The 14,932-nt window shown below is 42.6% G+C and overlaps 1 protein-coding gene across 4 annotated transcripts in view; it reads left to right on the top strand.

Moving 5' to 3' along the window:
- The window catches only part of ergic2 (ERGIC and golgi 2), an 84,533-nt gene that overhangs the window by 46,157 nt on the left and 23,444 nt on the right, over window positions 1-14,932 (top strand). For all 4 annotated transcript variants that reach the window (XM_068050608.1, XM_068050607.1, XM_068050610.1 and 1 more), the window contains one exon: window positions 12,124-12,221. In XM_068050608.1, coding sequence (XP_067906709.1) covers window positions 12,124-12,221 — 98 coding nt within the window. The remainder of the gene's footprint in view (window positions 1-12,123; window positions 12,222-14,932) is intronic.

Consider the following 14,932-nt stretch of genomic DNA (forward strand, 5'->3'; position numbering starts at 1 on the left):
TTTTTTTACCTTTCATTATAAAAATATTTTGGAATGAAAGGCTTAAATATTACTTGAATATGTTACTTACAGAGAAGCACTGTCATGTCTTAGTGGTGGAGCATTGCTCCCAAAAGTATATATTTGAAATTTTATGTGAAAGGACTCTATTACTATACGTGGAAGCTATGAAAAGTTCACTTACATGCAAGGAAAAAAGCTATTTTTCATATTCATCATATTCTTAGGCAACATTCATATTATCTCAGTTTCCTCAATTTCTTCTTTCTCCCCTGACCCACTTCCCATCAACTGTTTTTTTTTGTTGTCGCTTAAGCCAAAATAAGACATTGAAAACTGATGTTGCAGTGTCTGTAGAATAAAACATCAGGACGATTGAGAACATTGACTAAATTAAAGTGGAAGAAAATAAACCTTGCAGCTTTGACATTTTCATTGACATGCAGATCAGATGGATGCAAAATTTAATTATGTGCAAACTTTACAAAAGACCTAACTTTTCTCCATTTACATTGTTTTTAGTCCATTTGATGCAAATTCACACATACAAAATTCACTGCCATTGAAGAAAAAATGTCAATTGTAATGTTCCATATCTACATGAATTCCTGTATTTTACAGGACATGAGACCTACATACAGAGATAGGAGGAAAATAGGGAAAGCTGGTAGTCTACAGGGAATTGAGATAGAGAGAAGGTATGTCCTAATATCTTGTTAAAAGCCCTTTAATAGTTGTCTGGATTTTAAGATGGGGATATTACAGTCTTTGTAAAGCCAAACCAATAGATACATGCATCCTCCTTGGACTTGTAATCTGGCACCACCAAGCCAATAACTTTCAATGCATTGTAAATGAGGTGCCTTTGTGTTAATAAAATACCCCAATCTAGGATAGATGTTATCATTGTATTTTTTAAATAACATTCAGCAAAATAGCACAATTGTATTGTTTTGTTTGTAAAAAAAAAATACAGAAAAAGTCATCAGAAAAATTAGGGGAGTGGGAAGTATGTAACTCTAGGAACAGTGGATATTAGCATGGAACCACGGAATAGATGATTGAAGGCTATTTTATTACAGTACTTAAACGGCTCAGATGTTAGTTGAATTGTCTGAAGGCTGAGGCGCTACCCTTCTTTACACACTTTATGCTGCCGCAATTAAATTTAAGTAATCTGTGAAAAACCCATTTCAAAATTGAAAACATTTTTGTTGTTTTTTTAAAGGAATAAATATTAACACATAACAATTCTTGACTGATTCTGAAGCATTGTCTCTTTTTATATATCTGTAACTAACAGTTTTGTACCACTAATTACTTCCTATGTCGCAAATCTGTTGCACTGTTGACAGATTGAATAGTATTTTTAATTGTATGGTATGTAATTTTACCACTATACTTGGCTTTCAATTCTTTTGACAAGGTGAGGCTGCTGCACCTCAAATTCAATCTTCCAGAGTTATCTGTACTCGCTTCTCTCACAAGCTATTTTCTAATCTTTTAAAAATTAATCTTTGAACTACTTCTTTTCCTCCTTTTTAGGCCCCCATTTATTTAATCAATTAATTGGAGGCAAGCCTACTCCTGCCAAAAGCAATTTAATTTAATTTAATTGTGTCTGGAGGTGCCTACCTGACTGTTGTAAGCCACTTTTATTCAATTTATTTGGACCAAGGTGCTTGCCTCGAGCTCCTGCTAGCCAGCCCATATATACCACCCTGCTTGGTCATCTGGCTCCCCAGTCTATTATCCAACCTCCTGTCTTTCTTTTTTGTCAGTTTCCCAGCACTGGACACTTCTAATAAAACATAGCATTATGTTCTATTTATATTCTTTGAGAAACATTAACTTGATGGCCCAGTTTATTCCTGGAAAATTGACTTTGGCACTGGCTGGCGGGGAGACTAAGTGAGCATGAGGTTTGGATCAGACTGGGAGTAATTTGGAGGCATGGGAAATGAAGGTTTGGCTAGAGGGGGAAGGGGATGGGGTGAGGTAGACTTGACTGAGAGGTGTGGCAGGAGGGAGGAGATGTAAAGTGATGAGGGGAAGAGCATGGGAGAGATCGGAGATGGGGAATGTAATGCAGATGATGGAGGGATGACTGGGGCAGATGGCAACAGGGCAGCAAGCTATGCAGCAGGGTACCATGAAGGGCAAAATGTTGCCATGCTGTGATAAGAGGCAGGTAGTGGGGAGGTGGATATAGAAAAGGAAAGTGGTAGGGAAGGCAGTGGAAGTAAGGGAGTGCCAAAAAAGCAGGAGAGACAGGGTGAAGCAGGAAAGCTGCATTTTCCCAAGAATCACCACCAGAAAATAGCACTGTAGGGAGCTCCCCTACGATATAACTACCATCTCTCACCTGAAAGGAAAGAAGAAAAAGAAAGGAGAAATAAACATAAAAGAAGGGAAATAGAGATGGGCAGAAGGAGAAACAGATGTGTCGAAGCAGAAAAGTTGAGAGAAACTCGAAAGCAAATACAATAGAGACATGTAAGTGAGAAACCTAATATTTCAATCCAACAAGAAGTTGTATCTAAATAGTGCATTTAACATACAAAAACATCCCAGAGCTTTTTTAAAAAATTTATTTCTTCATGGGATGCGGCCGTCGCTGGCCAGGCTAGCATTTACTGCCCATCCCTAATTGCCCTTGAGAAGGTGGTGGTGAACAGCCTACTTCAACCTCTGCAGTTCATTTGGGGTAGGTACACCCACAGTGCTGTTAGGAAGGGTGTTCCAGGATTTTGACCCAGCAACAGTGAAGGAACGGCGATTTAGTTCCAAGTCAGGATGGTGTGTGTCTTGGAGGGGAACTTGCAGGTGGTGGTGTTCCCATGCAGCTGCTGCCCTTGTCCTTCTAGGTGGTAGAGGTCACAGGTTTGGAAGGTACTGTCTAAGGAGCCTTGGCTGGTTGTAGAGTGCATCTTGTAGATGGTGCACACTGCTGCCACTGTGCGTTCATGGTGGAGGGAGTGATGTTTATGCCAATCAAGCAGGCTGCTGTATCCTGGATGGCATAGAGTTCAAAGAGGTAAAATAAAAAAAGGATCCCAAGCCAAAGGAGGCGATGAGGGGTGGCCAAAAGCTTGGTAAAAGAGGTGGGTGTTCAGGAAAATATTAAAAGAGGGAGGCAGAGAAGCAGGGTGTGGGGGGTTGTGGCGTTTAAAGGTGGAAATTCCAGAGCATGATAGCTGAAGGAATAGTGGGGAGAAGAGAGGAGGGATGCACAAGGTGCCAGAAAATATTGTGAACAATACCACTGGACCTCCACTTATATATGCAGTTGCATTTACTGTGTATTTTTGCCCATCATACTATCACATTTGTAACCATACACTTAATTGGCTCAAATTTCATATTTATACCACAGCATGCAAATCATAACTGAACAGTAGCAAGTGGGAATGAAACCATTAATCGAAGAGCAAAATATGCAGTCAGCAACAGCTACCTACTTTTTTTAAAATAATAAAATAGTTTTTGAAAATACTTTTAGATGTCATCTTAGCTTCTTGACAAAGCTGAAGACTGGAAATGAGATCTATAACATAATTAATTCATTAAAACAATGCAAAATTCACAAAGTTATTAAACCTATCTATTCAACAGCATTTTTTAGAGTACAAACAGCTTTGCTTTCTGTCAAAGGCCCATCCCTATGTCAGAAGCATGAGCCCTCGAGCTCATGCATTGTCCTAGATGTATCACTGTCAGCAAGGGACTTACCATAGTAGGAATCTATAGTTTCCAGAATGTACCTCTGCTTACTACCAAAAGTTTTCAATTAACAGAATTCACAAAGTATGCCAGGACTTGGACGTGAAACTTTACTTATTGGAGTCCATTTTTTGGATGCTATGAGTGCTCTTTAGAGCTCCAAAATAGCACCCCCATTGTGCACACACTTTTGGGAGAAACGCATGCTAGCGTCATATTGGCGCAGCCGTTGGCACACACACTGAACATGTGCCGGAAATATGCAGTGCTGGCAGATTATTGTCAATAGCGTGCAATGCTGATTTGATGCCAGTGGTGCCACATTGGAACTTAGTGCTCCTGCCAATGCCCTCTCTTAACCTCATGCAGCTGGACAAACGTTCAGCACTCGAAAGGATTGCCTGCCAGCGCTATGTAAAGGGATCATCAACAACTTCCAGCTGTTGCTATGATTCTACAAGAGTTTTGTGCTTTCTATAGTCATTTCAAATTGCAAAAGTCTACAAGGAGTAGCATAGCAGGTGCTAAAGGAATCTGCACAAACTGGTTGCTCCCAGTCATGGGTGTAATAGTGGACATTCGCTAGACAGTTATGCGTTGGAGAATGACAGAGTCCACGCAGAGCTAGACAAGCTGCTGGATGAGGAAGGAGGAGTGGGGTAGCGTGGGGGGGGTTGGGGAAGACGGACTCTCAGCAGGAGCCCATAATAACACAGGGGGTTCAAGAAGTAATTTTTTTACCTGAGCCTCAGTGAGGAACATTGTGTGAGATTGCTTCAGTAAGTGCCACACTCGAGATAGCCAGGTGATGAAGGATAGAACTTGAGCCTAGTCTTTACACGCTTAAAAGCTTTTTACTTACAGAGACACCCATTACAAACGTGCATCTTTAAAACCCAACAAACCCAGTTTCCATCTGCTGTTATATATAGGAGCACAAGTGATTCCCCAGTTAATGGCCACCACCTGAATACAATTAAACGCTCAATTCATATACAATTAACAGTAAGAACATCCTCATGAAATCTGTCACCTGCTACAGCCAGAACTGCATCCTCAGAGCAGGCCAAGGACTGCATTTCCAGTGGCTGTGAAGGTGACTATGGCGATGAACCTTTGTGTGTCTGGCTCCTTCCAGGCTGCAGCTGGAGGTATTTGTAACATCTCGCTTGTTGTCCACTGCAGTGTAAGGCGGGTGAGGGGGGCGGATGGTGTTCACTGAGGTATGCTGTATTCCAATAGAGCTCACTACGTTTCGTTCTCTCTTGCCGGAGACAAGTAGGCGGAGTGAGTACACAGCTTCACTGGGATTGCAGGCTTCTCCATGGTGCAGGATGCCATTGACTGCACGCAATCGCTTTTGCGGACGCCGCTTGTCGACTCTGCCCTATACTGGAACCGAGAGGGATTCCACTCCCTTGACATCCAGCTAGTGCATGGCCATAGGCTGCACGTCAATGCCTGGTATCATGGCAGCAGTCGTGATGCTTCTATTCTGCAGGTGTGAGCCTTGAGGCAGTGCTAAATGTGTGAGGGTGAGGTGAAGTAAATTAAAGTATGAGGCCTGATTGATGCAGATTATTGAAAGGTGAGTGATGAAGTAAATCGGAAAACAACATAAACTAGGTTGGAGGTGAGGATGGAATCACATTTAAGCCCAGACCAGGTAAACACAGTGGATTTCCTTCCCTAAAGGACATTAGTGAACCAGATGGGATTTAACAACAATCATCCGGTAGTTACGTGGTCACCATTGCTGATACTAGCTTTTTATTCCAGAATTTTATTTAATTAATTGAATTTAAATTCTCCAACTCCTGTAGTGGGATTTGAACTCCTGTCCCTAGATCATTAGTGCAGGTTTCTGGACTACTAGTCCAGTAACACAATGACTCTGCTACTGCGCCCAAGTATGTCCTCTCTTGTGATTTTACGTTCATTTATAAAATATACCCCCAATTCTGGCATTTCTTCCTTCATTTTGTTTGTGAACACTGTTGAAAAATAATGGTCAAATACTTCAGCAATTTTTCAATCTTTAGATACCAGTTCTGCATGTCATTTTTGGTGGGCCAGTGTCTCTTTGCACCCTTTGTTTACTCCTGACATACTTGAAGAATGCTTTATTGTTCTGCTTTATGTTTCCAGCTGTATTTTCCTCATGGTCCCTCATTGCAGGCATTCTAAGTTTCTTGGCATTCTTCAGCCTATCTTTTTAGATCTCCCTATTGTGTTATTTCCCTGAACATTTGCGCCTGGAATTTGTGGGTGATGGGGGGGTTGGCGGGTGGGGAGATGTATGGCAACTGTCAGCATTTGCTGTCATTACCCCTCTGAATCTGACCACAACTTCAGGATTTAGTGCAAGTGGAGAGGAATGCAGAAAACCTGAAGATGCGGTCTGTCATTCACTGCTCCAACACAGGCTGCCACACCCCACCCCACCCCACCCCGAGCTTGCAATCAGCAAAATCAATTGATGTGGTGAGAACTTCCCATTTTCTGCTCTCACATTGCTGTTAGAAGCATCATAAAAAATTAAGCCTTGTCCAGTGAGATGGAACTGTTTTCTAACAGTAAGCTGAGTAATAACTAACTGAGCAACCACCCTGAAGAAATGTGAAATGTTAACGGTGTCGATTATGATTAATTACCAGATTTTTTAAACTAGATTTTTAAAATAATTTTTTTTAAATCTGAAGATTTTTCATGATATTTCAACTTCTGCTTTTACCCCATGTGCATGTCCCAATCTTTGTTTTGCTAGATAGCTAGATCTCTCGATGAGACTTTCTTCGAGGTCAGTGGCAGGGCCTTGCCTTGCTGCTGACACAAGATCCATGCTTTAAACATTTGTGTGCTTTCTCTTCCTTTTGCCTTCATGCTTTTCAGAGCTTTGTTAGTAAGCCAAACTGGACTCACTCTTGTATTCTGTCCCGAAGCTACTTAGTGTCAATTCCTTTTGCGTCTTAAAAGCTATCCCTTTTTAAAATATTCCATTTTCCTTTCACATCTTTTACTACTTCCAATTTTACCATTCCCACATATTCTCTGGTACCCTTAAAATCAGCCTGTTTAAAGTTATGCTTCTTAATTGGCTTCTTTTTGTTTTCTACCCTTGCATCTACCGAGAATGTCAGAATTTTATGGTCACTAGATCTCAAATGCACCCATACTTTTTTTTATTATTCGTTCATGGGATGTGGGTGTCACTGGCTAGGCCAACATTTATTGCCCATCCCTAATTGCCCTTGAGAAGATGGTGGTGAGCTGCCTTCTTGAACCGCTGAGTCCTTGGGGTGTAGATACACCAACACTACTGTTAGGAAAGGAGTTCCAGGATTTTGACCCAATGACAGTGAAGGGTCGGCGATATAGTTCCAAGTCAGGGTGGTGTGTGGCTTGGAGGAGAACCTGCAGGTGGTGGTGTTTCCATGCATCTGCTGTCTTTGTCCTTCTAGGTGGTGGAGGTCCTGATGTAGATGGTACACACCGCTGCCACTGTGTGTCATGGTGAAGCAAGTGAATGTTGTAGGTGATGGATGGGGTGCCAATCAAGTGGGCTGCTTTGTCCTGGATGGTGTCGAGCTTCTTGAGTGTTGTTGGAGCTGCACCCGTCCAGGCAAGTGGAGAGTATTCCATCACACTCCTGACTTGTGCCTTGTAGTTGGAGGACTGGCATTGAGGAGTCAGGAGATGAGCTACTCGCCACAGAATTCCCAGCCTCTGACCTGCTCTTGTAGCCACAGTATTTATGTGGCTGGTCCAGTTCAGTTTCTGGTCAATGGTCATCCCCAGGATGTTGATAGTGGGGGATTCGGCGATGGTAATGCCATTGAACATCAAGGGGAGATGGTTAGATTCTCTCTTGTTTGAGATGGTTATTGCCTGGCACTAGTGTGGTGCAAATGTAACTTGTCACTTATCAGTCCAAGCCTGAATGTCCAGGCCTTCCTGCATCTGGACACGGGCTGCTTCAGTATCTGAGGAGTCACGAATGGTACTGAACATTGTGCGATCATCAGCGAACATCCCCACTTCTGACCACCTGATGGAGGGCAGGTCATTGACGAAGCAGCAGAAGATGGTTGGGTCTAAGACACTACCCTGAGGAACTCCTGCAGTGATCTCCTGGGACTGAGATGAATGACCTACAACAACCACCACCATCTTCCTTTTGTGCTAGGTATGACTCCAACCAGTGGAGAGTTTTCCCCTAATTCCCATTGACTTCAGTTTTGCTTGGGCTCCTTGATGCCATACTCAGTCAAATGCTGCCTTGATATCAAGGGCAGTCACTCTCACCTCACCTCACTTCTACTTTGCTTGTTGTTCCCATCTTATTCATTAGAGATAACACCAATATTAGAATACCCCTTGAGGGTTCCTTAATGCACTGTTCTTGAAACTAGACCCTCACAATTTCAGTAAATTCTTGTTTGCATGCAAACTGTCCCCATGGTGCACTCCAGTCAGTATGAGGAAGATTGAAATCCCCTAAGATTATGATGGAAGGCTTGGCACTCATCTGTTTTATTGTCTCCCATAAAACTGAAATTATTTGGGAGCCTGTAGTATATTACGATTAGCATTTTCCCTTTGCTGTCTATTAATTCTATCCAGTACCACTTCCACCATCCAACTTTCTTGTAACTAGACCCTTAGCAACAAATAATGCCACCCTCTTCCAGTCCTTCCTAAAACTCTCAAAACTCTGCAAGTTAACTCCCCAGTTAACATTTAATTTCAACCAGGTTTCAGCCCATTCCTACAAGATCTATTTTCTCCCTTTTATAAGAGCATTTCTAGCTTACCCATTGTATTCCTTTAATTGCACTTATATGGAATGCAAGTATAAGTTATTGTTCAAAATCCTTGCTCCACCTTTCCTAATATTTCTTAACCTAGAGGTTGTCTATCCATCTAATAATTGAATCTCTCACCACTATTACTCAACTAGTCATCTCTTTTTGCTCCGCCTGCGAAACTCCTTGCTCCACAGTTCTATGGTATTGTTTATGGTTCCCTCTCCTTTATCTCTGATCTAGTTACTAAAAACACTCCACACAGAATGACAATTGGACAGTTTCAGATGCACAGATGTTTTCTATTACTGTGTTGCTTTTTCATCCTGTTTTACATGCGTGGACGCTCATTTCTGTTGCTCCTGGCTCCTCTGTGCCTGTGATGTGACTTCTACTTGGAACTTGTGTTCCATTAACCTTTCCTGTATGGTGCTTTCCACCCTGGTCCTGCTTTCCCCTCCAAACCCTACTTCCTTCTGTATCTGTCCCCGGAAAAAACTCCCCAATTCACACATAACTACGCTCTCAAACTCCCAGCTGTTTAGCCTTTGACCTTCCATTAACCACGACATTTCTGCAGCTACTGATCTGCTCAACCACACCCTCACCTCCCCCTTCAATGTCCTCACCTCCATTAAAATCATTACTTTCTCTTACCCTGCTCATCAGACACAGGGTGCCTGATGGAGGGCCGCTCCTGTTACCCCAACCAGGCCCAAAACCAAACACGCCAACCTTTTCCCCCCCCACCCCCCAAACAACCACCCGTGCCTTGCCGGGGCCTGTCCGATTACCCCCAGCGAGGCAACCAAAACTTACCTGGGCTCCTGGCTCCATGTCTTCCTCTGCAGTCGGCTGGGCTGCAGTCCCAGCAGTGACCACCGCTCCCAGTGGCGCTGCTGGGACTAAGAGCTGTCAGCCTGCTGATTGGCCAGTAGCTCAATGAGCCATTTCTCTCCCTGGCAACTGTCTGAGGCTGAACCAGACTGTTCGCAACCTCAGTGTCATATTTGAAACCAAGAGGGACTTTCAACCACCCATCCACGTTGTCACGAAGACTGCCCCTTTCCACATCACCCAACTCTGCCTCTGCCTCAGCTGTTCTGCTGCTGAAGCCCTCTTTCATGCCTGTTACCTGCACACTTGACTATTTTAACTCATTCTTGGCTGGCCTCCCACATTCTACCCACTGTAAACTTGAGGTCATCTGGAACTCTGCTACCCGTGCCCTAACTCGTAGCAAATCTCATTCACCTGTCACCTGTCTGCTTGCTGACCTACACTGTCTCCCAGTTAAGCAATGCCTCAATTTTCAAAATTCTCATCCTTGTTCTCAAACCCCTCCATGGCCTGGCCCCTCCCTATCTCTGTAATCTCCTCCAGCCCTGCAACCCTCCTGAGATATCTGCACTCCTCCAATTCTGGCCTCTTCAACATCCCCAATTTTAATCACTCTATCATTGGTGGCCGTGCCTTCAGCTGCATAGGCCCTAAGCTCTGGAATTCGCTCCGTAAACCTCTCTGTCTTTATCTCGCTTTCCTCCTTTAAGACACTCCTTAAAACCTACCTGTTTGACCAGGTTTTTCCTCACCTGCCATCCTATGTGGCTCAGTGTCATATTTTGTTTCGTAATGCTGCTCTGAAGCATCTGGGGACATTTTATTACATTAAAGGCATGATATAAATACACATTGTTAAAGGGTGTAAAGTGTGGTCAGCTCAAGCTCAGCATTTTTCTGCTTTTTCTTCTTTCTTCTTCTTTGGCCTCCTTGTCTCGAGAGAGAATGGGTAAGCGCCTGGAGGTGGTCAATGGTTTGTGAAGCAGCGCCTGGAGTGGCTATAAAGGCCAATTCTAGAGTGACAGACTCTTCCACAGGTGCTGCAGATAAAATTGGTTATCGTGGCTGTTACACAGTTAGCTCTTTCCTTGCGCTTCTGTCTTTTTTCCTGCCAACAGCTAAAGCAATGTAATCTTCCAATACTTCATCCATTTGTCGCTTCCTGGATATCGTGTGGATCCAAGAAGGCCCACATCAGGCATGCCACAGTATTACAGACAGAACTGAGAGAGAATGGAAACCCCAGTTCTTTTTCCCTTTCTGTCCGTAATCAGTGTGTTTTTGAAAAGGAAGATGTGTGTGTTTCTCCAGTGTATGGCTAATTTGAATACCCAGCAGCACACTTTTCATGGGTTTAATTAAAGAGGATTATTTTTATTCACATGTTCATCCTGAAAATCTAACACTATCACTCACCCTCGTGGACACTCACGGACGTGCTCGCATACGCACTGTGCACACACATGCACTGCGCACGCACACGAGAAAGCCGTTAAAAGGATAGTGCAGTTTTACAAATTACAAGCAAAGGAATAGTTCATAAGTCACGTGATTCGGCTTGTCTTGCGGGGGGAAAGGTCTGAGTTGCAGGCTCAGTGAAGAAGTCATTTTCATTCCTGAAATGTAGTTAGGTGGATTCGATAGTCGGAGTTATATATCGAAGTCGTTGCAGAATTCTCTCTTAGAGGTGGATTTTCAGCAGGTCACGAAGTTAGTTGCTTGTAGACTTATTACTGGAAGGTTAGTTTTCTATACTGGTTTGCTTGAAAAGAAACCGGTTCAGAGACTTTAAGTTGTTACAGCCTCCAGTTCTTTTAAGGTATGATGGTACTGCCTGGACTGCCAGCTGCTTTTTCTGCAGTCTGTATTTTCAAGATTTTTAAAAGGAGACCAACATGGCTGCCCCACCATGTGACTTCTCCCAGTTCCTTTTCCACATATGGTGAGGGTCTAGGTTGATTAGCCCCATTCTGGTTTATTTTTCTAAGATATTCATCCTGAGGAGGGTTAAGACAACCACCTTCTTTGTTTCAGGAGAAAACCATTCAATTCAGGAATGTCTCCCTATGGTTTCAGGATGGGTGTTGATGACTCCTCTTAGTCCAGAATGTATCCTTTTGTCCTTTCAGACAGTGAGTCAGTTCTTGAATACACAAGCCAAAAGTCGACTGACCTTTGGCAACCATCTTTGCAGCCCATATCCACTTTTAAAGTCCATTGTGGTTCATTTAAAACAAAAGGAAAATTCAATTCTAGAAGCTGCTATGCTGAATATAGTCTATGTCTAAAGTTATGAATAGGGCATACCTGTACTGGGCATGACACACATGCATAACTGTGTACTTGAATTAGACATTTAAGCTGTAATTAATGGTAATATGTCAAATTAGTAACTGTGTAAGTATCAGCAAACCGAGTGGAAGGACATGATTTAACTGTGCTTCTACTCGGTGATTTTCTGATCTGAACTTGACCATACAGAGAAGATGCTAACTGTAGAAGCAAGGCATGTTTCCCACAAGAGAAAAAGCTTGGAGGAAATTAGCCAAGGTCATTGTCATGTATCTCGCTGATCAGCTGCAGATTGGTATTGGCATATTACTATGTAAGAACATGTCACTTGTCTGTTCTCTTGAATTGTTTTTGTAAATTTGTACTTTGTTTTTGTGTACTTTATAGCTTTGTGATGGTTACCTGTTGGCATGAGATTTTTTCTGTTTACACAGTGCTTTCAAATGCATTGTTTGTGTTTTAGATAATCAGATGTTTCAATACTTCATCACAATTGTGCCAACAAAACTAAATACCTACAAGTTCTCAGCAGACACTCATCAGTATTCAGTCACAGAAAGGGTAAGTCAATTAATGGAGTTGTTGGGTTTTATCTCATTATATACCACTTAAACTGGATCAGACGTGTTTTAACCACTTGGTAATTACCACAGTTGATGTTTCCAATTATTCCCTTTCATGATGTGAATTCATTTTTTGAGATACTTCTGTGGTATACGCTCAATTATTGGTGTGTACTTTACTAATTACATGGGGAACAAATGCTAAGGCAGTATATCAACAGGGGTTAAAACAATGAGGATAACTATTTGCCAACTTCCTGTGACACACACACCATTGTAAACTGTTATATAACTATTTCTAATTGGAATATCAATGTTAAATGTCAACAATCACCTGTTATGCTTAGTTGTAACGAATACCTTGTACATTACTGAGAATCCCAATGTTAATAGCTCCATTAACTAATAATGGCTCCCTATCAGCCCCCACTTGGTGCTATAAAGCCTCCTCACCCCCTTGTACAGCTACTGAGTCTCCATTTCTGAGGCTCACATTTATTTTGCTTCTGCCTGGAGATGGAAGAGGTTTGCTCCCACTACAGTTCCCCAAGTAATTTCACTTTTCTTCTCCCTGTTCGTCAACGACTCACCTCCACAGTGTGTTTCTAGCTGCTTTCTCTTTCTCAAAAGTCCCTGTGCTTTTCCCTGATAAAATTCATAGCATTACTGTTGCTGTGGGAAAATGTGTATCTCATTTATAACTCCAGTTGAAAAGTCTGCAAATTTATTTTTCCTGTAACACTTTGACCGTTCAGAAACAGGGGACCCGATATTTCCAGCGGGGAAGCAGTTGAAGCAGCCAGGAAATGCGGGTAACGCAGCATTTGGTTTACGTCAGATTTAACGGGCAGGGGCTCCTTTTGATTTCTTTTTTCTCTTTCCTGACCGACATCTAGCCAGATTGGAAAGATCACTGGTCGGTCCTGGAGATTGTAGGGGGACGCAAAATTTGCAGGTCATCCTGGAGTTTGGAGTGGGTTTCGGCCAATCACGGGTGGAGTTCGGCTGATCATGGCAGGTGTGCTTGGGAAGATAGGCAAGCATTAATGCTTTTCCTGGTCTGCAAGCGGTTCTGGAAAAGCACCTACTTGCTGGGTCTGGCTGCTCGCACCTTCCTTCAGCTGCCAAGCTTCCAGAGCTATAGAAGCATGAGTAAGCCATTTGGCCCCTCAAGCCTGCTCTGCCAGTCAATAAGATCATGGCTAATCTGATTGTGGCCTCAACTCCACTTTCCCATAACCCTAGACTCCCTGTGGTTCAAAAATCTGTCTAACTCAGCCTTGAATATATTCAATGACCCAGCTTCTGCTGCTCCCTGGGGTAGAAAATTCCAAAGATTAACAACCCTGAGAGAAGAAATTCCTTCTCGTTTCCATCTTAAATGGGAGACCCTTTATTTTGACACTGTGCCCCCTAGTTCCAGATTTCCCCCACAAGGGGAAACATTCTCTCAGCATCTATCCTGTCAAGCCCTCTCAGTCTTGTATGTTTCAACAAGATCACCTCTCATTCTTTTAAACTCCAGTGAATTTAAGCCCAACCTGCTCAACTTTCCTCATAAGACAACCCTTCATTCCAGGAATCAACCTAGCGAACCTTCTCTGAACTGCCTCCAATGCAAGTATATCCCTCCTTAAATAAGGTGACCAAAACTGTGCGTAGTGCTCTAGATTTGGTCTCACTGACAGTCCAAATACAGTCATAGCAAGACTTCCGTACTTTCATACTCCATCCCCCTTGCAATAAAGGCCAACCTTTGATTTGCCTTCTTAATTACTTGTTATACCTGCATGCTAACTTTTGTAACTCATGTATGAGGACACCCAAATCCCTCTGTATGCAGCATTCTGTAGTCTCTCTCCATTTAAATAATATTTTGTTTTTCTATTCATCCTACCAAAGTGGATAACCTCACATTTTCCCACATTATACTCTACCTGCCAAATTTTTACCTGCTCACTTTACCTATCTATATTCCTTTGTGTCCGCCTCAGAACTTGCTTCCCCACCTATCTTTGTAACGTCCACAAATTTAGCTGGAATAAGCTCTGTCCCTTCATCCAAGTCATTAATATAGATTGTAAATAGTTGAAGCCCCAGCACTGATCCCTGTGGTACCCCACTAGTTACAGTTTGCCAACCTGAAAATGACCCATTTATCCCAACTCTGTTTCCTGTTAGTCAATCTTCTATCTATCCTAATATATTATTCCCAACACCATGAGCTCTTATCTTGTTTAGTAACCTTTTATTTGGCACCTTATTGAATGCCTTTTGGAAATCCAAATACACTACATCTACTGGTTCCCTTTACCCACCCTGCTTGTTACATTCTCAAAGAACTCTAATAAATTTTCCCTTTCGTAAAACCATGTTGATTCTACTTGATTATATTATGATTTTCTAAATGTCGTTCTCCTGTTTCCTAAATGATGGATTCGGATTCCAGCGTTTTCCCAATGATGGATGTTAGGCTAACTGTCCTATAGTATCTTGCTTTCTGTCTCCCTGTTTTCGTGAATGAGGCATTGCATGTGCACATTTCCAATCTGCTGGGACCTTTCCAGTATCTTGGAAGATTACAACCAATGTGTCAACTATCTCTGCAGCCACTTTTAAGACCCTAGGATACAGGCCATCAGGTCCCGGGGACTTGTCAGCCTTTAGTCCCGTTCGTTTTCCTAGTACTTTTTCTCTAGTGATGGTAAT

Source organism: Heterodontus francisci, chromosome 18 (genome assembly GCF_036365525.1).
Source record: "Heterodontus francisci isolate sHetFra1 chromosome 18, sHetFra1.hap1, whole genome shotgun sequence".
Classification (NCBI taxonomy): domain Eukaryota; kingdom Metazoa; phylum Chordata; class Chondrichthyes; order Heterodontiformes; family Heterodontidae; genus Heterodontus; species Heterodontus francisci.